The sequence below is a fragment of the Eutrigla gurnardus genome (genome assembly GCF_963514095.1).
Source record: "Eutrigla gurnardus genome assembly, chromosome: 16".
Classification (NCBI taxonomy): Eukaryota; Metazoa; Chordata; class Actinopteri; order Perciformes; family Triglidae; genus Eutrigla; species Eutrigla gurnardus.
The window spans coordinates 14,428,624-14,453,293 of NC_139927.1; the positions used below are offsets into that span (position 1 = coordinate 14,428,624).

At 39.5% G+C, this 24,670-nt stretch overlaps 3 protein-coding genes across 3 annotated transcripts in view; 2 read left to right on the forward strand and 1 right to left on the reverse strand.

Moving 5' to 3' along the window:
* Positions 1-24,670, forward strand: part of LOC311027277 (exostosin-1) — a 225,184-nt gene that overhangs the window by 127,283 nt on the left and 73,231 nt on the right. The window lies entirely within an intron of this gene.
* On the forward strand, positions 3,150-6,285 carry LOC311026959 (uncharacterized protein). Its single transcript, XM_084030688.1, has 2 exons — positions 3,150-5,194; positions 6,184-6,285. Exon 1 carries the CDS (start codon positions 4,605-4,607, stop codon positions 5,022-5,024), a length of 420 nt encoding a protein of 139 aa, XP_083886814.1. The 5' UTR covers positions 3,150-4,604; the 3' UTR covers positions 5,025-5,194; positions 6,184-6,285.
* On the reverse strand, positions 12,470-14,464 carry LOC311026921 (uncharacterized protein). The gene is made up of 4 exons (XM_084030644.1): positions 14,362-14,464; positions 14,087-14,181; positions 13,313-13,331; positions 12,470-13,141 (listed from the first exon to the last, which is right to left on the reverse strand). Exons 2-4 carry the CDS (start codon positions 14,178-14,180, stop codon positions 12,985-12,987), a joined length of 270 nt encoding a protein of 89 aa, XP_083886770.1. The 5' UTR covers position 14,181; positions 14,362-14,464; the 3' UTR covers positions 12,470-12,984.

The following is a 24,670-nucleotide window of genomic DNA, read 5'->3' on the forward strand; positions in this document are numbered from 1 at the left end:
AGTTTCACACTGGTTCTAAAATGTTTCAACCGGCCCAAGCCTAGTTCCCGGTGACATGTCTAAGAGGAGGCATGTATATTGAAAACAATAGTGGACCAATAATTGATCCTTGAAAAACACCCCAATTTAATTCACTAACAGAGGATTTCCTACAAGTACAGTAGGTCATTAGCGTCCAACAAGGGCTGAAAGCTGATTGAATACTGTTAGAAATTGAAAGTGAAAAACAAAAAAATAAAGAACTATTGTATGAACCTTCTAAAATTTTTATCCCACACACACACACACACACACACACACACACACACACACACACACAGACACATATATCATAATGTTACTATTCAGTGTTATATATTCCCATTACTTTCATTGTCATTCAGGATTGTAGCAAACTAAACATCATGCAGGGACGAAAAGTAGTATACCCTATAATGATGATTGATACCTATAATATAGAATTCATGTGCCAAGTTGAACAGCTTCTACTTTTTTCCTCTTTCTTGGTCATGAAATTTAGTGGGTATGAGGAAGAAGATGACTCACGATGATTAAAGCGACTTACTTGTCTGTAAATGGAATAATGACCAAGGCCAGATCATAATCATAGTGGCCAGACAAGACAGACAAAAATTACTGCAAAAAAAATTAAAAACTGACAGCAGCAAATGATTACACCATTGACCAAAAACAACTGGTCTAAAGTCTATGTCACACTTTATGTTCCTGCAATTTAAAGGTAGCTTTATTTAGGTAGTGGTCTGCAGGTTTACGATGGAAATTAATTTCCACTTAATTTCCTGCATTCTGAAGGTCAAAGAAACACAAATTCCTCCGACAATCTTTTCTCACGAATTGTGTCATGATTATGGTTTAATTTTCTTCTTTTGTTTTCTGCTCTTGCTGATCTTCCACCACGCGGTCCCCGAAAACCCTGTGGAGAACATAATATTATGAGAAGAGAAGAATTCTTCTTTGTATTAGTTTTATGAGTTGTATCACATTTACCTTCACAAAAGCATCAATGTGACATTAGGATTCAAATTTATTGTAACATAAGAAGTTTAGAAGTTGAAAATTATAACAATGGTAGAAGCAGAAGTCCTTACCTCTTGATAAAGTTGCCAGCTAAATAAAACAGACAAGAGAACAACAAGATTATGTTAGCTCTAACCTCTAACAGTGTCACAGTAACATTTCTGTTTGTAGTGCAGAGTAATCAGTATACACATAGTAGAGGGTTATAGACATGCATTATGTACACGTGTGTCATAAGTAAAGCACAAGTCATGTATCCACATAATAGTACACTCATGAACATTAACAATTGAGCTTTTCAGGATGATCAATTTAAGTTGTCAAAAAGAACCTAATATTTATCTAATAAATATTAATAATGGTTACCCTAATTTGCTGTGAAAATGCAGCTCTGTCTTCAAGCTTCATTAAAAATCGTTATGCAGGTAATACGTATTGATACCTTTAATACAGAATTCATGTGCCAAGTTGAGCAGCTTCTACTTTTACTTTACTTATTTCCTCTTTCTTGGTGATGAAATTCAGTAGGTTTAAAAAAGATGACTCACGATGATTAACGCGACTTACTGTAAAGTGAATACATACAACATATCAACCAGGAAGAGGATAAAATGACTCCAAAAACAACAACAAAGAGATGAAAAATTAATACAAAAAGGGGCAAAACTGCCAAAGACCAAAATTAACTACAAAACATTTCACAAAACTGTTACAAAGACACCAAGGGCCCTAGTTTCGTAGACCAGGCGCAGTCAGCTCTCTGCGCACCTGCGCCACGCCGACGGGGTGTGTCCGCCTGGACTTTGCAAGTTTCGTGCACCGCGCAGGCTCGCGCAGGCACACCTCCCGTCTCGCCCACCCGCGCAAGTGGGAAAGAGGGAGGAGAAGAAGGCGTGAGTGGGAGACGAGGAGGAGTCGAGGCGTGGATTGGGATTAATACAGCCGATTCAGATCTTCACCAATCAAATGAGCTCCTCTCCTCACCTTTAATGCGTTAGGGGAGGTTCAGTGCAAGTTCCGTCACTTGACAACCCGATGACGGAAGCAGCGCCGCCGCTGTGCGTGCGTATCATAATAATAACAATGCCGATATTATAAAAAACAGGAGAGAGAGAGGGAGATGTTTTGGTCCGAGAGGCTGAGTTTCCGTTACGCGTGCCATCTGCCTTTGATCTGACGTCAGATGTGACGGGACAATCTATATAGATATAAATTCACGTGTTGATTCAATTAGTTGCATTAAATAGTGTTTGTTGTGATTATTTATTGCATTTAAATGTGCCTGGAACTGTGGAAACCTGCCTGTGAGGTCTCGGTGACGTGTGCGCACTGCGCGCCGGTCAGCCAAACTTCCACTCCGCCAGCTGTGATTCGCCTTGAATGAATGGACTTTATTTGCGCCTTTCGCCTTGCGCCGAGAGTAGACCAGGTTGGAGCTGGCAGGCTTTCATTGCAGTTTTGGCGAGGCTTTTTGCCACGAAACTTCCGCTACGCCAAGCTGAATCTGTGACGCCTCCCCCTGCTGCGCCGCCACACCCATCTTGGGGCAGGCGATCCACCAAACTGCCAAACTGACCGTGCGCAAGGCTGCGCGGGTCGAAACTTGCATTACGCCAGCTCCGCCACCCTGCGCAGCCCTGCGCTGCGCCACGAAACTAGGGCCCCAAGTGTTACAAGATATCAATGAGTGTTAAAATGATGCAAAAACTGGCAAAACATTCACAGACAAAATTACTACAAAACCAGTTACAAATTGACAGCAGCAATTATTTGCACCATTGACCAAAAAAAAAAAATCTTAAGTCAATGTTGCAATGTCTTTCCTGCAATTTAAAGGGCATTTTATTCAGATAGTAGTCATAGGCAGGTTCACGATGGAAATTTTGAGCACTAAACACTTAATTTCCTCCATTCTGGTGATTTGTTTATGTATGTCAAAGAAAACACTAATTCCTCTGACGCTATTTTCTAACAAATTGTGCCATGAGGAGGGTTTAATTTAGTCTTTTTTTTCTACTGTCATATGACACAAGTTGAGGTGTGTACATATGTAAATTAAACCCCTTCATGTCATTTCTACATTTGCATTGGTTTTGATATTGATAGAGGATCCAAAAGAACAACTTAATGTCAACTTGCTAAGAGCTTTGGGTTCCACTTACCAAAGTACACTGAGCATTTCTCAGAAAACTATACCTATAGTACAGAATTTGTGCGACAAGTCCAGCAGCTTTATCTTTCTTCCTCTTTCTTGGTTATGAAATTCAGTGGGTTTTAAGAACAAGATGACTAACGATGATTAAGGTGACTTACTTGTCTGTAAAGGGCACCTCCCTTTTAGAAAGGGAAATAGCCAACTCACAATTTAATTCAGTCTCATTGTTCATGAAGTTAGCTTTAACAGCTAGTACATCTGAAGGAATTTGGGATTCTTTGCAGAGCAGACGTATATTGAGTTTTTACACATACAATAGACACATACAAATAGAAGACATATATTAAATTAAACTATAAGATACATAATCATTCCTCAGTCCTTGGCGTTCAATATACTCCAATAAAAGTTTCCACACATTTTGAAAATCACCTGCCATTCCTCCGGTTATGTAAGTCATTCTCTCCAGCACAAGATGCCATCTCCTTTACACATACACGTAAGGTTTTATAATTTTTCTCCTCGATAAAGCTATCATCCTCCTGGCCTGCAGGAGTCCAAAGTCAAATCAAGTTAACTGTTTTGAGCTAACAAAAAAATGTTATGATATGATATATACCTCGTATGCACAGCTTTACAATTTCAGAAATAGTCTGAACAATTGTTTTCCAGAATTTTTGCAGTTTTGGACAATCCAAAACACAATGAAACAGAGTACCCCTCCCTTCTAGACACCTACAGTTTTTACGATTACTATAACAATTTTTTTCAATACTTTTAACAAGTTTCCTAAACTCTTGACACAGTTAGCACAACATTCGTCTGTGTAATCTATACAACTAACGCATTTCTTGTTGCTTTGACTCAATGGATATTTTTTTTTACTACAAACTGTACAGATCCTTTGACACTGTATGTCAGATAAGAACAGCATGTTCAACAGCTGTTGTTATTGTGTTTGACATTGCACGTTCGGCTTTTTGCACTTCTGGTTAGACGCTAACGGCATCTCGTATTTGTACTTTGCACAATGACAATGAAGCTGAATCTAATCTAAAGTCAAAGTGAATGGCTGTTCATATTGTAGATTGAAACAAAAATAGCACGTTTATTTGTTTCCATTGCTACTGAAAAACAGCTGATCCAAGTTATGCAAATAGATCAATCACAGAGAATCGCATCGAGGAAACACACTCAGGTTTTGAGGCTCATTCAATCACAACAAGACCTCTTTGGGCTGATCTCTGTGGAAAAGGAACAATATAGAGCAACACAAAGAAAGTAAGAAAAATTTTTGCACAAGGGATAAGAAGATGCGTACCAGGACAAGGAAGAGGAAGATGAGTACCAGGACAAGGAAGAGGAAGACAATAGAAAGGGAGACAAGTACCAGGACAAGGGAGAGGAAGACATGAGAGAGGAAGATGAGTACCAGGACAAGGAAGAGGAAGACGAGTACCAGGATAAGGGAGAGGAAAACAAGGAAGAGGAAGACATTAGAGAGGAAGACGAGTATCAGGACAAGGAAGAGGAAGACGAGTACCAGGATAAGGGAGAGGAAAACAAGGAAGAGGAAGACATTAGAGAGGAAGACGAGTATCAGGACAAGGAAGAGGAAGACGAGTACCAGGATAAGGGAGAGGAAAACAAGGAAGAGGAAGATGAGTACCAGGACAAGGGAGAGGAAGATGAGTACCAGGACATAGGAGAGGAAAACAAGGGAGAGGAAGACAAGAGAGGAAGACAAGTACCAGGACAAGAAAGAGGAAGACAAGAGAAAGGGAGACGAGTACCAGGACAAGGGAGAGGAAGACAAAAGAGACCAAGATGAGTACCAGGACAAGAGAGGAAGACGAGTACAAGGACAAGGGAGAGGAAGATGAGCACCAGGACAAGGGGGAGGAAGACAAGAGAGAGGAAGATGAGTACCAGGACAAGGGGGAGGAAGACAAGGGAGAGGAAGAAGAGTATCAGGGCAAGGAAGAGGAAGACAAGTACCATGTTATCTTGCAGTAATGTCCTGTTGCAAATAAGCCTTTACTACAGAAATTCTCTCTCTGCCTTTTTTCCCCTAAATAGTACATTTTATATGGCTCTGAGATGGGTCATTCATTTTTTGTAAACAAAATGCATGCATTTACGAAACCATGTTGAAACATGAAACAATGTTTGACTAAATGTTCCTGTTGGAAGAGAACATGCTAGTGTTTGTTAGTGTATTATTGAATTTTGAAAATTAATGTTGGAGTTTAGTTTACAATGTGTGATTTTTTTTTTTTTTTTAAACTTCTTTTTATTGAGTTTTTACATTATAAAAACAGTTACAAAATCAACCTTGAAATATATAAGTATCTCCCCGCTAACGGCATCTCGTATTTGTACTTTGCACAATGACAATGAAGCTGAATCTAATCTAAAGTCAAAGTGAATGGCTGTTCATATTGTAGATTGAAACAAAAATAGCACGTTTATTTGTTTCCATTGCTACTGAAAAACAGCTGATCCAAGTTATGCAAATAGATCAATCACAGAGAATCGCATCGAGGAAACACACTCAGGTTTTGAGGCTCATTCAATCACAACAAGACCTCTTTGGGCTGATCTCTGTGGAAAAGGAACAATATAGAGCAACACAAAGAAAGTAAGAAAAATGTTTGCACAAGGGATAAGAAGATGCGTACCAGGACAAGGAAGAGGAAGATGAGTACCAGGACAAGGAAGAGGAAGACAATAGAAAGGGAGACAAGTACCAGGACAAGGGAGAGGAAGACATGAGAGAGGAAGATGAGTACCAGGACAAGGAAGAGGAAGACGAGTACCAGGATAAGGGAGAGGAAAACAAGGAAGAGGAAGACATTAGAGAGGAAGACGAGTATCAGGACAAGGAAGAGGAAGACGAGTACCAGGATAAGGGAGAGGAAAACAAGGAAGAGGAAGACATTAGAGAGGAAGACGAGTATCAGGACAAGGAAGAGGAAGACGAGTACCAGGATAAGGGAGAGGAAAACAAGGAAGAGGAAGATGAGTACCAGGACAAGGGAGAGGAAGATGAGTACCAGGACATAGGAGAGGAAAACAAGGGAGAGGAAGACAAGAGAGGAAGACAAGTACCAGGACAAGAAAGAGGAAGACAAGAGAAAGGGAGACGAGTACCAGGACAAGGGAGAGGAAGACAAAAGAGACCAAGATGAGTACCAGGACAAGAGAGGAAGACGAGTACAAGGACAAGGGAGAGGAAGATGAGCACCAGGACAAGGGGGAGGAAGACAAGAGAGAGGAAGATGAGTACCAGGACAAGGGGGAGGAAGACAAGGGAGAGGAAGAAGAGTATCAGGGCAAGGAAGAGGAAGACAAGTACCATGTTATCTTGCAGTAATGTCCTGTTGCAAATAAGCCTTTACTACAGAAATTCTCTCTCTGCCTTTTTTCCCCTAAATAGTACATTTTATATGGCTCTGAGATGGGTCATTCATTTTTTGTAAACAAAATGCATGCATTTACGAAACCATGTTGAAACATGAAACAATGTTTGACTAAATGTTCCTGTTGGAAGAGAACATGCTAGTGTTTGTTAGTGTATTATTGAATTTTGAAAATTAATGTTGGAGTTTAGTTTACAATGTGTGATTTTTTTTTTTTTTTTAAACTTCTTTTTATTGAGTTTTTACATTATAAAAACAGTTACAAAATCAACCTTGAAATATATAAGTATCTCCCCACCCCACCCCCCCTCTTGATGTACAATTAAATGCATATAAATAACATCAAAAAATAAAAATAAAAATAAAAATAAATAAAAGTAGTAAGTAAAGTAAATAAATTAATAGTAATAATTATAATAGCACAGGAATGAATAAGTATAACAGTAATAATACAATAAGTAAATACTAAAATAAAATACAGTAAAAAAAAATAATAATAATAATAATAAAAATAAATAATAATAAATGAAATCAAATTGAAACCACTCTTTCTGACAAGGGATACACACTTATGGCACTACTCCATACATTACGAATCCGCCCAATCTGTAATTTGGGTAATGTTGTCAAAATATGAGAGAAAAGGCATCCACACTTTTTCAAATTTATTTGCAGCTCCCCTCAATGTGAATTTGATCTTTTCAAGCTTTAAATAGAACCTGATCTCTTTTAGCCATCTAGTATGAGATGGTGGGACTGGTCTCTTCCAGTTGAGAAGTATAAGGCGGCGAGCTAGCAAAGTTGTAAATGCGATCACTTCATGCAACCCAGCCGGCCATATTGTATTTCTGGGCATCACCCCAAAAAGAGCAATGATGGGTTGAGGACTCATTTTAATACTGTAAATGTCGCTAAGAGAGCCAAAGATCTTTTCCCAAAACGTCTGAAGCCGCTGGCATGACCAAAACATATGTAACCAGGTGGCGGTAGAAGATTTACATCGCTCACATGTGGGATCGGTGTTTGGATATATCTTTGCTAGTTTCTCTTTAGTGAGGTGAAGACGATGAAGTACCTTAAACTGAATTAGACCGTGCCTGGCACAGGGAGATGAGGAGTGCACTCGCCCAAGGATTAAATCCCACTGATCATCTTCAAATGACAAACCTAAATCCTGTTCCCAAATCAATTTTAAATTTATCAGAGTTTGAGGATTGATAGCGTCAATTATCACATAAATCCAGGAGATGGCGCCCTTGAGATCAGTGTCCGCTGCTAAAAGGATATCAATAGGTGTGTTTGGCGGTTGAGCAGGGAAGGGATGATAACCACTTTGAACAAAGTGTCTAATCTGCAGATACCGAAACATATGGGAACGGGGCAGTAAGTACTTCTCTGAAAGTTGCCTAAAGGAAGCAAATATCTTGTTTACATATAAATCTTGAACAAGCTTAATTCCATTGCCATGCCAGGCCCGGAACGCCAGGTCTGACATGGAGGGGGTGAAAAGATGGTTTGAAAGGATAGGAGCCTGCAGTGAAGCGCTTTGCAATCCAAAATGTTTCCGAAATTGAACCCAGATCTTTATGGTATGGGCAACTACGGGGTTCTCAAAGGAGCCAGAATTAAGAGGTAAAGGAGCCGTTATCAGCGAGTGGAGTTGCAATTTAAAAGATTCCAATTTAACCCAAGCAGGAGCTTCCACACCGGGACCACACTTAGCCCATATCATAATCTTTTGTATATTACTAGCCCAGTAATAATAAAGGAAATTAGGCATTGCCATCCCTCCCAATTTTTTCGGTCTTTGTAAAAAAGATTTACGAATACGAGGGTTCTTACCATCCCATATGAAAGCACTTAAGACTTGATCCAATGTCAAAAAATGTTTCTTCGGAATCAAAATTGGAATACTTTGGAATAAGTAAAGAAACCTGGGGAGGATGTTCATCTTTATTAGATTAATCCGGCCAGCCAACGAAAGAGGCAAAGCACGCCACCGACTTATATCCTGCTTGCACCGATCGAGTAATGGTGTAAAATTTAGTTTATATAGCTTACGGAAGGATCGTGGTACCACTACCCCAAGGTATGTAAAATGATAGGGCGCTCTCTTGAATGGAAAAACAGCAGAAGGTATATTTAGAGCTGATGAATTAATGGGATAGAATTCGCTTTTTTGTAAATTCAATTTGTAACCTGAAAACCTTCCAAATTGTTCTAATCTTGACAGAACATGTGGCAATGATGAGATTGGGTCAGCAATATACAAAAGAAGATCATCAGCGTAAAGAGAAAGTTTGTGTGTAGTATTCCCTCGGGTTATCCCCTCAATTGCCTGGCACTGACGTAGGGAAGCAGCAAGGGGTTCTATTGCCAAGGCAAATAGAAGAGGGCTCAGTGGGCAACCCTGTCTCGTGCCTCTATATAGTGAGAAATATTTTTATTGTAAATTATTTGTATTAACAGAAGCTAAGGGAGAGGCATATAACAGTTCAACCCAAGAAATGAAATCCTTGCCAAAGCCAAATTTCCTCATTGCCATGAATAAATATTCCCACTCCACCCGATCGAAAGCTTTCTCTGCATCTAAGCTTATTACACATTCGGCGACATCAGACCCGGTGGGAGAGTAAATAATATCAAAAAGCCTCCGAATATTAGAAAATGAGTGTCTGTTACGAATAAATCCGGTTTGGTCAGACAGCACCAAATCTGGGAGAACGTTTTCGAGCCGCCTAGCGAGAGTCTTGGCCAGGATTTTATAATCTAAATTTAAAAGGGAAATTGGTCTGTAAGACTGACAACACAAAGGATCTTTGCCCTTTTTGTGTAGGAGACAAATAAAGGCCTGATTCAAGGTTTCAGGGAGGTGACCAGATGAAACTGATTCATTAAACATAGACAGCATTAATGGGGATAAATCCTTGGCAAATTTTTTAAAAAACTCTACTGGGAACCCATCCGGTCCGGGGGATTTCCCAGATTGCATACTTAAAATGGAATCTGAAATTTCCTTTAACGTCAGAGGGGAATCCAGGTCACTTTTCTGAGAGTCAACAAGGGATGGCAGTGTCAAATTGTAAAAAAAAGAATCGGAAGCGCTATTGTCACAGTCTGAAGTGTATAGATTTGTATAGAATGACACAAAAGAATCATTGATCTCCTTGTGGTCTGTCGTCACCCCGCCCGAGGTGGTCTTAACTTGGATAATCTGGCGCGAGGCTGCAGCCTGGCGGGCTTGGTGAGCGAGAAGCTTGCCTGCCTTGTCGCCAAACTCATAGAATGTATGTCGAGATTTCAATAACAACTGTTCTGCTTTTGAAGTGGAAGCTAAATCAAACTCTGTCTGTAGACGAATCCGTTGTTGGTAGAGTTCAGCAGTGGGTGCTGAGGCATATTGGTTGTCTAGCTTCAAAATCTGGGCAGACAGATCTTCTAATTTAGCCATCCTAGCTTTTTTAGTGTGTGAAGCATATCCAATAATTTGGCCGCGTAGGTAAGCTTTTAGTGTTTCCCATATGGTACTATGAGATACTTCCAGAGAGGCATTTGTTTCAATAAAAGTCCTAATTTGTTTTTGAATGAATGTCACAAATGCACCCTCGGAGAGCAATAGAGGGTTCAAGCGCCATGATTTATATAGGGCAGGTTGATCAGGAAAACTCAGTTCAAAAGAAAGAGGGGCATGATCGGATATAACTATACCGTGATAAATAGGTGGGGTGGAAAGGGGTAAAAGCCTAAAATCTAAAATAAAGAAGTCGATTCTAGAAAACGTATGGTGGACTGGCGAAAAGAAAGAGAAAGCCCTACTGTTAGGGAAATGAAAGCGCCAAGGGTCAACCATACCATACTGATCCAAAAAATTATTAATAGCTGCAGCAGTTTTGGAAAGGGGGGAGGGGATGAGTGATGAGCGGTCTAGACCGGGGCAGAGCACACAATTGAAGTCCCCCCCAATAATCAACTGACGATTATTGACATCAGGGATAGTAGAGAAAAAATTGTTAATAAAGTTACAGTCATCCCAGTTGGGGGCATACACACTAGCAAGAATGACAGGCTTACTTAAAAGCTGACCGGTAACAATAATGAACCTGCCATCTGGATCTGCAATTATTTTGTCGCTTTCAAAGGTAACGGCTTTGTGTACCAGTATGGCTGTACCCCTAGCCTTAGAATTGAACTTAGAATGGAAGACTTTACCCACCCAACTCCTCTGAATTCTCATAACATCTGCCCTACATAAATGAGTCTCTTGGAGGAAAGCTATTCCTACACCAAGTTGATCTAAATGTGCTAACACTTTATTCCTCTTTACAGGATGGTTCAGTGCTTTTACGTTCCAAGAGATGAACTTAACTTTTCTGCCACTCATCTTAACTGAGCTCATACTTTTTGATCACAGTAATAATGATAGGAGCGATAATAAGTGTATGTCAATAGAGTAATATAAGGAAGAAAGAGTGAAAGAAAAAAAAGAAAAAAAAAGAAAAAATAATAATAATAATAGTATAATATACATTATAATGACTCAAGAGTATGCCCACCCCCCAGTCCCAGCACTTACCCAAACTAAGTGCCCTAAAACCCCAGAAAACACACATGCACAAGAGGTGTATCTTAGCTCAACACAGCTTACACCTTAACTCTCCTCACTAGACAGAGGGTAAATAAACTTAAAACCACTCAATATTGTCATTTAGTACACACTTAGTTTCAATCATGTCCACTTTTTTCCCCTTCAACCTTACTGTCTGCCGCGACCTGCCCGGGCAGCATCACTCCCCGTCGTTTCTCGCCGTGCCCACCGTAGGAATATTGGACTTGGCAAAAGCAGCCGCCTTGGAAGGGTCAGCGAATTCCTGCTTCTTCCCGTTGAAAACGAACCGGAGCCTTGCAGGGTGTAGTAGGGAGTATTTCACTCCTGCCTCTCTCAGCTGCTTTTTGACTGGAAGGAAAGCGGCTCTCCGGCGTAGTAAATCAGCGCTGAGATCGGGGTAAAAGCTGATCTTTGCTCCTCGGTAGGTCAGCTGGCCTCTCTCGTACGACATCCGTAGAATCTGCTCCTTCGTCTGGTAGTAGTGCATCCGGACCACCATCGCCCGCGGAGGACCAGTCGGCTGCGGCGGTCTTAAAGTGCGGTGGGCACGATCAATCACAGGCGGGCGAGCGAAACTGTCCTCTCCAAAAACCTCGATCAGGAACTTTTCCATAAAAGCAGTGGGGTGGTTTCCTTCGACTTTCTCCTCCAAACCCGTAACTCTTATATTATTCCTCCTGGAGAAGTTTTCCAGGGTGTCTAATTTAGCGTGCAGCTTGGAGTTCTCATCTTGCAAAGCAGCGTAACAAGTTTCAAGCTCACCCACTCGCCCATCCACGTCCGTCAGAGAGGTTTCAATGTCGGATATTTTATCGGTGTGCACAGAAACAGTAGCCTGAAGGGATGAAATAGAAGAACGTAGCTCTGATAAAATCTCGTCTTTCATAGCGCCCACATCAGCTTTGATGGCCTCTCGCAGATCTTTCAGAGCCCCGTGCGATAGCTCCACGTTGGCATCGCTCACCGTTGTTGGTTCGCTAGCCTCATTGCTCGGCGTTGATGGTTTGCTAGCAAAGGCCTTTGTTAGCAGGGACTGTTCGGACTTTGCGTTTTTACCTCTGCCGGGTTTGTTCGACATGATAACCGGATAGAAAGTATCAGTAAAGTGACAAAGGCTCGTGAGAGGGAAAACTACGTGACTTTAGTCGAGAGATAGGGCTTTAAGCCGATAAATGATGTAATATGCGAGGAGAGCTTGCAAAGGACGTCTTCACTCCGCCATGACCCGACACGCCCCACAATGTGTGATTTTTAACATGAAATTAACTGTTGATGCCTTAAGAGTTTCGGAAAAAGTATTGAAAAAATTGTTTTAGCGATTGCAAAAAACACAATATAAGGATATCAGGTGACCAACGGGACAGTTTGACAGGGAGTAATGTAAGTTCTAATTAACCTATTGTGTTTCATTCTCATATTTATTGATTATTTTTAGACTTTTAAGCATGTCACACCCCACTCTTTTTACCGAAGCTTATTATCACAGGAAGAGAAAATAGATGGATATAATTTAATCTCGAAGTCATTCCTCTTCCCATCACTTCCTGACATCTGATCATTTAAAAAAAAGGTTTTATAATACAATAGAAAGAATTAGATTTTTTTTAAATGGTAATTTATTCACGACACCATGCTAACCAACCACTTCAGAATTCCTTAATCTACTAAGTAAGTACATATATTTTCAAAAATGGTGACCGCAGATGACATTTCTTATGTTGAAGAGCAAGAAGCAGGAATTTTCAGTGAAGTGGCCCCTCAGTCTAGTCAGAACGGGTCTGGTCTGGGTTGTAATATTCGTAGTTAGGATAGTAGTTCCACTGTCCATCTCCCTTATCTTGCTCATCTTGCTCATCTTGCTTATCTTGCTTATCTTCAGACATGCTCCCCCCCTTGTTGTTATTGCCCTGGAAGATACCTCTGGTGGGCGAAAAGAAGATTCAGTAGAGCATAATATTATGAGAAAATAATAAGTTGAAGTAGGAATGTTTGTAATAGTATTATGAGTTGTATGACATTTACTTCCACAATAACATAAATGTTGTATATCATGATCACGGTAATAACAATGGTAGAAGCAGAAGTCCTTACCCATGGTTCCCCACGTGAGCTAAATAGACAACAGAACAAAAATTACCTTAACTCATCACGTTTTATCACAGAAAAACAGTAACAGTGTTACAATAACATTTTTATTTGCAGTGCAGAATAATCAGTATGAACACAGATTCATACAGAATTGATTCATTTAAGATTTACAATTTACTTTTTATGGATGATCACATTAAGTTGTCCATTAATAATGGCTACCCTCATGCATTTTCTCATAGAGTTATTTTTGCAACCAGAGGAGTCGCAACTTATTGGGAATTTTGCTTTTTGTTTTGTAATTCCTGGTTTCTAATTAGTTATAATTGTGTAATTGTGTTTTATTCTAAGTCATCCTCTTTTATGCTGTAATTGTTTGTATGAGGCGATTTTAATTGTCTTTTATTGTTGACGTGTGTCTTTATGGTTTCTGTATGGACCCCAGGAAGACTACCAACCACCTTGTAGAAGCTAATTGGGGATCCAAATAAATAATAAAGGTCAATTTAAGACTATGATTACTAACTACTCAGCGCTCAAATGTAACTGGTTTTTACTGTTTTTTTTCTGTTTGTTTTGTGTTTTAGTGTGTGTGTGTGTTCTGTTTTAATTGTACTCTTGACATCATTGAAAACGATTCCTCGAGATTTAAAAAAAGTTTGATTAAATAAAAAAATGGTAATCTGGCCAACAGTTTCTGTCAGTGTAACACATTTGTATAATAAGCTTTTCTATGTAGTGTCAATATTTCTATTAATTTAGATTCTATGACTGTACCTCCTTTCCCAACATGCAAATCAAAAAAACACTCTCCTGGTTCAGCCATGAGGACGACCATGGACAACACAAGAAAAAGTGCGATGCGCTTCATCCTGGGGAAAAAAAACATACCGCAGAGGCCACAGTTAATGACTATTAAAAAGAAAGCTGTTCTTTTTTTACTACTGTTATCATACGGGGTGTAAGACAGAATATATATAAATGTATCAGATGTCTATCAACTGTCCTGCTCATACTGTTAGTAAACTGAGGATTAAATATTTAGTCCTTACCTTTTTTTGAGTCAAAGTAAACAGGATGCTGTCAAAGACAACTTGAGTGAGCAATGTGGTGTAAATCTCTGTGATGGTCCAGTGCTTCCATGTCTCTATTTATAGAAATGTATGAACCCCTTTTCTCATTGTTTGCCAAGAAGTTAGCAATCTAGGAAGGTAAACTAGAGGCTGTCTCATTCCGTGTTGCAATGCACTGGTAATTTCTGATCCGTTATCTCACAAAAAAAAAAAAACTGAAATCATTCCACACCAGGCCTTCTGTCTTTTCTTTAGGTTGTTATTTAGTTTTTTTTTTTTTTTTTTTTTTTCAGTATTCTTTTTTTTCTCCAGCTTCCATAGTTTTCTCTTTGTCTCAGATGTTTTCAAACTGGAAAATACTTGAGGACAAAATACAGCATGAGGTGAAATGTAAAGGTGGTGTTCAAAAAACTATGGTTAGTAATTCTAGTTTGAGTTAGTTATTCTATATCGGCTCACTAATTTGACCGGTTCACGAATATAGTGGACGAATACGGTTGCAGCCTGAGGCTGAGACACACGGCTCATGGAGGCAGTTCAGATATGTTTAAGCCATTTGCTCCCATATTGCTGCAACTTCAATTTGTAGTCAGAATTTAGTCAAATCCACACACAGGCATGATATAAATACTTTTTGATTTAGTGTGACTCACTTCCCGATGATATCATATACCTGGCACAGACCCAGGGGCCCAATTTTTCAGGGCCCCCCTGGTCTTCGCCTACAAATTTTAAGAGACCAACCAAGAAGAGGATTGAAATTACCACAAAAAAGACATGAAAAACAACTACAAAGAGGGGAGAAACTGCCAATTAACGACAAAAGTGTCACAAAACTGTTACAAACACACACAAATGACCACAAAGAGACACAAAGAAACTGACTAGAAACTCAAAATGATTACAAAGATACACATAGTGACCATAAACAGAAACCAAATGAATACAAAGGTTCTAAAAAAAAGAACTACAAAAAGTCGCAAAACATTCACAGACAAATATAACTACAAAAACAATTAAAAACTGACTGAAAGCATTTGCATCATTGACCAAAAAAACCTTGAATAAAGTCTATGACGCAATTTTTTCCTTGCAATATAAAGGGCACTTTATTAATTATTTTTTTTGAAAATACAAAATTGTACGACCCACAATCAGAGGCCTACCCCCCACACATTTTTGTGGCTGCCTTATTGTTGTCATAGAAACTTATTATGGTATTGCTCATCACCAAAATTCAAACGGCCATTGACACATAGAGTGCAGGCTGGGTAGCCTTTGCATTTATACTATTTACACAAAACAACCAGTATGTGATACTGGCTTCTAGCAAGACATGGATTAATGAATTACAGTTGCGGATGACATGTCTGAGGGGAGGCTTGTATATTAAACATGCACTTAAACAATAGTGGACCAAGAATGGATCCTTGAGCAACACCCAAATTAAATTGAGCTACAGAGGATTTCCTACAAATAGTACAGTAGGTCATTAATTTAACAAGGGCTAAAACCTGATTGAGAAATGTTGAAATGCCATTAACTCTCATAAAAGAACATGACTTGCAGAATAATTACCTTTTCTCACTTCATGCTGCTCTAAGTTTTATATATATGAAAAATATACATTAAAAGATCTATGAACTTTCTAGAACTAGACAGCATTTATATATAATCATAATATTAATAATCAGTGTTGTATATTCCCATTACTTTCACTGTGAGGATTGCAGCAAACGAAACATCATGCAGAGACATTAACGCTTTCGGAAAGTAGTAAACCTTATAACAATGATTGATACCTATAATACAGAATTTGTGTGCCAAGTCGAGCAGCTTCTACTTTCTTCCTCTTTCTTGTGATGAAATTCAGTGGGTTTAAAGAAGAAGATGACTCACGATGATAAAGATGACTTACTTGTGTGTAAAGTGAAGAATCAAGGCAAGATCATAATCATAGGGGCCAGATTGACCAATGAATGTGTGCCAGGTGCAAAAATGAACTCCTGTTTTTGCTTCAATTTTTCCCACCCATTCTTTATATTGGGTTGGGTATTCCTACCCTGGATTATGACCCGGGTTGCAGGTTGTGCCTTTGATCTAATTACTTGATTAACTTGTAATTATTTTAAGATTATGTCACACTTTTCTCAGGAAAACCATGATGCCATGATTGAAATTTAATTTCAAACAGCTGTTGATAATTCATTCTAAAATGGAAACAACATTCCCACTTACCACTTCAAAATTCTTCTATCTACCAGGTCAATGCATATATATTTTCAAAAAATTATTGCAGCAGTTGACATCTCTCATGTTGAAGAGCCAGAAGCATACCAAATGGCCAGTTTAGTCAAAACTAGTCTGTTCTTGGTCATAATCAGCTGAGCGTTTGTCGAGTTAATCTTGCTGATCTTCCACCGTGCAGTCCCCATGGATGAGAGAAGATTCAGCAGCAGTACATCAAATTATGAGAAGAAGTAGTTGAAGTAGTAATGTTTGTATAATGAGTAACTTCTGTCACAATTACACAAATGTTACTTTAAGTTAAATATGTATTGTAACAGTAGTATCTTAGTAATTAATAAGAACAATGTTAGAAGCATAAGTCCTTACCCATCGACAAAGTGGCCTAAAAAACACACGAGAACAACAAGATGATGTTAACTCTTAATGTTTTACCACAGAAAAACACTAACAGGGTCACAGTAACATTTCTGTTTTTATAGTGCAGAGTAATCAGTATAAACACATGGCAGAATAGCAGTTTATAGACTGGTACATTCATTTGAGATTAATAATTGACTTTTTTAGGTTGAAGACCACAACCGATGTCTAATTAATAATATTAATAATGGATACCCTAATGTGCTGTTACTGAATATGCAACACTATCTTTCAGCTTCATAAGCATATTTGTATCGTTAATTTCCCTTTGTTTAGTAAGAAGCAAATAAGTGAGGCCATCTTCTTCTTTGTGATGTTATGGGCTATTGACCGTGACGCGGCATTTTACCCGTCTCCATCTTGTTTAGATATTTTTGGATCCAGAACCAGAAGTGACACAAGAAGGCAGGGCGTAACTACAACCCAGTGCTAAATAAGACATTTTTAGGTGAAAAACATGGCTGAAGTTCTAAAATTAAGTCAACAGTTGTAAATAGGTTGATAAAATGTGAACTGGCTACCAATTTTATTTCAGGGTGATTCATTTTTATTCACAACATTAGCTTTCCTAGATATGTTGTGTCAAAATATTTTAATACAGATTCTGTACCTCCTTTAGCAAGAGCATTCAAATACCCTCTCCGGGTTCAGCCACGAGGACGACCACTGACAACACAAGAAACAGCACGATGCACCTCATCCTGAAAATCAAGAACTAAACATACCACAGTGCCAATGACTTTTCAAAATAAAGTTGTTACATTTTTTAGTTATCACACTCATTTTTAAGACAGAATACATTAATCAATTTAAGATCTAACAACTGTCTTGCTCATACTGTTAGTAAATGAGAATTATATATTTAGTCCTTACGTTTTTTGAGTCAAAGTCAACACGATGCTGTCAAAGAGAACATGAGTGAGCAATGTAATGTGAATCTCTGTGATGGTCCAGTTCATCTATGTCTCTTTTTATAGCAATGGATGAACTCCTTTACTCATTGTTTGCCCAGAAGTTAGCAATCTAGGAAGGTACACCAGACGCAGTGTCATTGAGTGTTGTACTGCGGTGGTAAGTTGCTGATCTTGTTATCTAAAATCATTCCACACTTGGCCTTCTATCTTTACCTTCTTTTTTTCCATTTTGTTTTTCAAACTGTAAAAGACTTGAGGCCAAATTACAGCATGAGGTGAAATGAAAAGTTTATGTTCTAAAAACAATGGGAAGTGAGTTATTGTAGTTTGACCCACTAAATTGACCCACTCACTTATATAGTCAGTATAAGCTATGACACATGGCTCATGGAGGCATTAAAGCCATTTGCTCCCATATTGCTGAAACTTTAAATTTGGAGACATTTTCAGTCATTATTTAGTCAAATCCAAACACACATGCAGGATACTAATACTTTTGAGTTAGATTGACTTACATTTTAAAAAGATATTATTGTGACATGGATGGGTTATTTAATGGGCATCCCCAGCACAGGCCCAAGGGACCAAAGTGTCAGCGCATCCCCTGGCCTTAACCTACAAATGTGACTCAAAGAGACACCTACCAACCAGGAAGAGGATCAAAATGACCACAAAGAGAAAAAAATTAAAAGATCTATTGTATGAACTTTCTAGAACAAACATAATATTAATAATCAGTGTTATGTATTCCCATTACATTCATTGTGATTCCGGATTGCACCAAACTAAACGCGATGCAGTGAGGAAAAAAAATTGTAATTATATACTTGTCAAACAAATTATAGTAGTATTTTTTTGCGACATTCAAGCAGCTTTTACATTCTTCCTCTTTCTTGGTTATGAAATTCAGTGGGTATGAAGAAGAAGATGACTCACAATGATTAAGGTGACTTGTCACACAGAGGTCTTGATAATGAATTATGTAATGGAAATACTGTGCATTGTTATTGCTCTCAAAAGTTGGAGTGGAGAAAGACACAGTGCCATCCATACAGAATAATTTAATGCTCAATTACCAGTTTTAATATATTAGTGGTTATATGGGCCATCTTTATAGTGCTGATCTGACTGACTGTTCACAAGAAACATACAGTTTACTCCCATTACATGCAGACAGTGCATTTTCAAGATAAACTTCAAATGTAACCTTAGTTAATTTAAGGTTTACTTACTTTACTGTCTTTGGTCAGTTTCTTTGACTGTCTTATAAGGACGTGAATGTGTTTACATTGGAGTTAATTGAAAGCCTATTGTAATAATAATAATAATAATGAATTTTATTTGTAATGCACTTTATATTGAGCAAACAATCTCAAAGTGCTACATAAGAGAAAAAAAAAAGAAAAGTAAAAGTTGAAATTTGGAGAGAGAGCGTCTCTCCAAAGGAAACAACTAATGAAAGGCTTTTTTAAAAAGGTAGGTTTTTAGGCCTTTTTTAAAAGTGTCCAGGGTCAGTGGTGCTCTCAGGTGGTCAGGGAGAGCATTCCAAAGACAGGGAGCGGCGTGACAGAAAGCTCTGTCTCCCATGGTTCGGAGTTTGGTCCTTGGGATCTGCAGGAGGTTTGCCTGACCGGAGCGGAGGTGTCGTGAAGTGGGCTGAGGGGTGATTAGCTCCTTCAGGTAAATAGGAGCATTACCATGGAGGCACTGGTGGGTCAGTAGGGAAACCTTGTATTCAATCCTGAATGGGACAGGGAGCCAGTGGAGGGATTTGAGAATTGGTGTGATCTGGTCAAATTTTCGTGTCCTTGTAAGGATCCGGGCAGCACAGTTTTGAATGTATTGGAGTTTTTGGATGTTTTTGTTGGAGATCCCGGCAAGAAGAGTATTACAGTAGTCCAGCCTGGTGGAGACAAAGGCATGGACGAGTTTTTCTGCATCTGGGAGAGAGAGTGATGGACGGAGTTTTGCAATGTTTTTTAGGTGGTAAAAAGAGTTTTTGCAAAGCTGTTTGATGTGAAGTTCAAAGGTCAGGTGGGGGTCCATTATTACACCAAGGTTGGTGACTGATGGAGAAAGGTGGATGTCGTGGCCGGCGAAGGTGATACTGGTAATGGTGGATGACCGGGTCTGATGTGGGGTGCCAATGAGAATGGCTTCAGTTTTTGAACTGTTGAGCTGCAGAAAATTCTCCTTCATCCACGCCTTTGTCTCCCCCAGGCAGGTGGTGAGTGTGGAAGATGGCAGGGTGTCAGAGGATGCTGGGTTGATTTTGAAATAAAGTTGGGTGTCATCAGCATAGCAATGGAAAGATATTCCATGCCGGCTGATGACACGGCCAAGGGGAAGCATGTAGACAGTGAAAAGGGTGGGTCCGAGGACTGACCCTTGGGGGACACCACAGGAGACGGGGAGTGTGTCTGACTTGGCTTCTCCCAGGGAGACGTATTCAGTTCTGTTAGTGAGATAGGAGGTAAACCAGTTGAGAGTTGAGTCAGATAATCCGATGGTGGAGTGTAGGCGATGGAGGAGAATGTGGTGGTCAACCGTATCAAAAGCTGCAGTGAGATCAAGGAGAATGAGCAGGGATGGTGAGCCAGCATCAGCTGACATCAGTAGGTCGTTAGTGACCCTGGCCAGAGCAGTTTCCGTGCTGTGGCCAGGGCGGAAACCAGACTGAAATTTTTCAAACATGTTGTTTGTTTGAAGGTGGTCGTGAAGTTGGGCAGCAACTACCTTTTCCAGCACTTTTGAAAGGAACGGGAGATTTGAGATTGGTCTGTAGTTAGCAAGCACTTCCGGGTCAAGGCTGGGTTTTTTAAGGAGTGGCTTAATGACTGCAGTTTTCAGGACAGATGGGATGTGGCCAGTCTGGAGGGAGCAGTTTATGATTTTAGTAATCATGGGACTTATGGCAGAGGTGTGTGTTTTTATCAAAGCTGAAGGGAATGGGTCGAGGGCACAGGTCGAGGGCATTGTGTCTCCTACAGACGCTAAAGGGTGCCTTGTGTGTCTGTTTTAGATGCTGAGGGAGTGAGAATTGGATGATAATCTCTAAATTTACATGATCAAAGATTTTTGGATGGAAAACAGATTGTCTGTCTGTAGGGCTGCAACGATTCATCGAGTTACTCGATTAACTCGATTATGAAAATTCCTCGAGGCAAAACATCTGCCTCGAAGCCTCGTTTAATTCCTATGACGCGCCTATGTGCAGGGATCCGATTGTTCCACACGGACCGTTGTTCAGGAAGCACACCAGCGCGTCATACACGGTCATTCATTCTGAATTTAGTTGGCGCGATGGCGGAAAGTCAGACTCATGTTGTTTTTAGAGCGTTATAACTCCGTAATGGTTTGCGCTAGAAACATGCGTTTTTTTCCCTCTTAAACTAGAGAAACGGGGCTAAACAACGGTATCCTGCTTGCCCATGTGAGCGATTTATTTCGACAACAAAACGAATGTGTAAAGTAGTAAAATGTGTGACTAGATGTCTCCTCGTCTCCGTGGCGCATTTCTCCGTGTGTTTATGTATATCGATCACTTCTCATCCGCCATCTTGCGAGTGACGTATAGAGTTACGTTTATGCATCGGACGCTCGTATTGGCTCCCGTAGCAGCTTTTACAGCCAATCGGAAAGCCTGATTTACGCTTGGCCGTGAGTTGTTGTGTTTGCCCAAACGGACGGAGGAGTTCAAAGCAGAGAAAAGAATGGTCAAACAGTTACTATTGTTGTTAAATTCTCACTGGCACTTAATAAATGGGCTTAGTTTTGGAGCCAAATTTTGGAGTTGGAATGAATACCTCTGTTTATTTTTTTTAGAAATGCTTGATCATTTTACAGCCACATCATTTTCGTTATGCATTATTTGTTTTGGTTGTTTAAAAACGCAATTTTTTTTTATCCGATTCCTCGATTAATCGATCGATAAAGTGCTAAATTAATCGATTACAAAAAGAATCGATAGCTGCAGCCCTATCTGTCTGCATATGTCAGGGTACCATGGATGTTGTTTTTTCAGCCTAGTTTTGGTTTCTTTTGGTGTGATCCTCCTATAGCCATTGTTTCTGACATGTCACCATAGAAATCCACATGAAATGAATGTATTTGGTGTGCTTAGTCTATGTTAGATCATATTTGAATCATCTATGATTGTCAGACTACTACTTCCCTAATGACTGTTCACTCTATCCTCTCAAACATTTGTATGACCCCTGGGCAGCATGTCTAATAAGTGTTTACGGTGAGGTGCTGTGTGCATGCATATCTGTGAGTGTGTGGTGAGTGGGGCAATGACAATGCAAAGTCCTCACAGTATCGGTGTGAACAGCTTGACTTTTATCTTATCAGTTCCCTTTGCTCGGTTTCCTCAGTTCTGCCATTTAGAGGAACTAACAAGAAATATAGGGAAGTGGTTGTTACTGAGTTCTTTCTGGCCTCTTTTATTTTAATGTATGCAATGTTAGAAAATGCCCATGATGATAATCCCTAGTTTAGTAAACACCTGTCTAATTAAAAACATGAATTATGGCCCTGGTCCAAATAGGTTGGTCAGGCCCCCCGTATTGTGAATGCTGGTTTACTGTAATGGCTGTGAAACACTATATAGAATGGTAAAATGTAATTAATAAGCAATTACACCTGTGTTTACCCTGCTATGTCATGTCAAAATGATGCTGCTGTGAAAAGGGCCTGAAAAGGTCACTTGCCATTCAAACAGGGGTATAAACATCTTTTGCAAATGTAAAAACAACCTTTCATGAAATGCACATTTATTGATGGACTTTATGGTCTGCTTTCATCAAAGTTTGCACACCGCTTTTGATCAATGGGCTCCAAAATAATGTGTGTACCACAACATTTACATTTACATTTGGGGCATTTAGCAGACGCTTTTGTCCAAAACCACTTACAATAAGTACATTTGTCAAAAGACAAAACCACACATTAAATGACTGCCCTGCACAGCGTGACAGCAGAGATAGTGAGATGTCTGGTGTCTTCAAGTGAGGGTGTATGTGAAGAAAACCAGCATCTCGCAATGATCCCAAAAAACCAACAGACAATACGGAGCGACAAGCTGGGGGTTAGCATCTGATCCTGGTGTAAGCCCGTCTCTGCGGTCTCAGAGAACCCAAACAGGTCTTACTGTAGCACTAAAGTCTCAGGACGCAAATTCACAGCATCAGCTAAAACAGACTCACTCAACCATCTTCAGCTCTCTGCACTTTGTTTTATTCCTTCCTGCTTTTATACTGTGCCTCTTTTCTTTGATACCAAGAACTCTCTTCTGCGGGTGTATTTTGCTGTTTGAGATGTAGTTAAGTTCCCTTTTCCTGCGTTTTAAAGACCATTCTTTTTTTGTTTTACAAGTGTTTTAAATTGTTATTTTGTATCGCAAAGCAGGCATTATTGCCTGCTAACCTTTGATGAATTTGGGGAAATCTACAGATACAAATAGACAAAGTGTTGTCAAACAAATATAGATTTGGGATGTTTTCTTTCCACTATAGTCTGAAAGAAGCATTTTATGGGAGCAAAATAGACCAAAATCTCAAAAAGTGTGGTGAACCATTACATAAATATATTCATATATTTCTAAATGCAATCCTAACGTCTGAATGATCACACACGGCCCTGTTGAGGTTGTGAAGACAGTCTTTCAAAGTTATTGTCATCTTTTACTATTCCATAACAATGCAGTATTCATTATGTGCAAGCTCCCTTCCTTTCATTACAGATGGAGCTGCATGCTGTCTGCTGGGTTTTAGGGGTTCTGATGCCACTCACTGGCTATTGAATAATGACCCTTAGAGACCCAGCTTTAGCCTAATCCCTACTTGAAAGCCATCCTTCCTCTAATTCAATCCCTCTTTAAACCTCCGCTGGAGACAGACGAGTGCTGCATAACACACACACACACACACACACACACACACACACACACATGCAAAGACACCTGGATTAATACAGCCATACTTGAGTGACTGTTTCAACAACATACTGGAACTGAATAATGACTCACGCGTAAAGGAAAGCAGGATGCAGCATTTGAAACAGGGATTTTACTGCTCGCCAGGGCATTGAGCTGAGGACAAGCACTCTTTCAGGATGACATTTATCCATACATTTTACTTCAGAATTCACATTCATGCAGTTACTTATTGTAATGTTCTAATTGTACCATAAATGGAGAAGTTTCACTAATTGTACACTATATGCAATTATTAAAAACTTCCATCTTTTGAGCATCATACTACACAACACAAAAATAAGCCACAGAACTGCTCAGCAAATATTAACCACAACAGGTACAACTTTGCCATGTATTTTCCCTGTCCAAAATTCATAATTTGTGTCCATGTTTTATTTTTTCCCCCTTTCACTCACAAGTTCAGAAAATCTCCAAAAGCTCTTTCAGTGACGACGTCAGTGTCAAAGTCAGGGAATAATTTCTTGGAAATACAGAGAGCTGAAATGAGGCGGTAGGCACGAGGAATGGATTCTCAACGCTGCTTCGCAAACCCACCGCCTGTTCCTCATGCTTTTGATATAAAGCTCAAACACTCACACGCACGCAAACACACACTCTACCTTCAACATTGCCACAGAGCATGGAAGATAAAAAAAACCCATGAGTGTACGCATTTTGATTCTGAAATCAACAGTGTTTTGATTTTAGTTTTGCTACAGCAGAGCGTGAA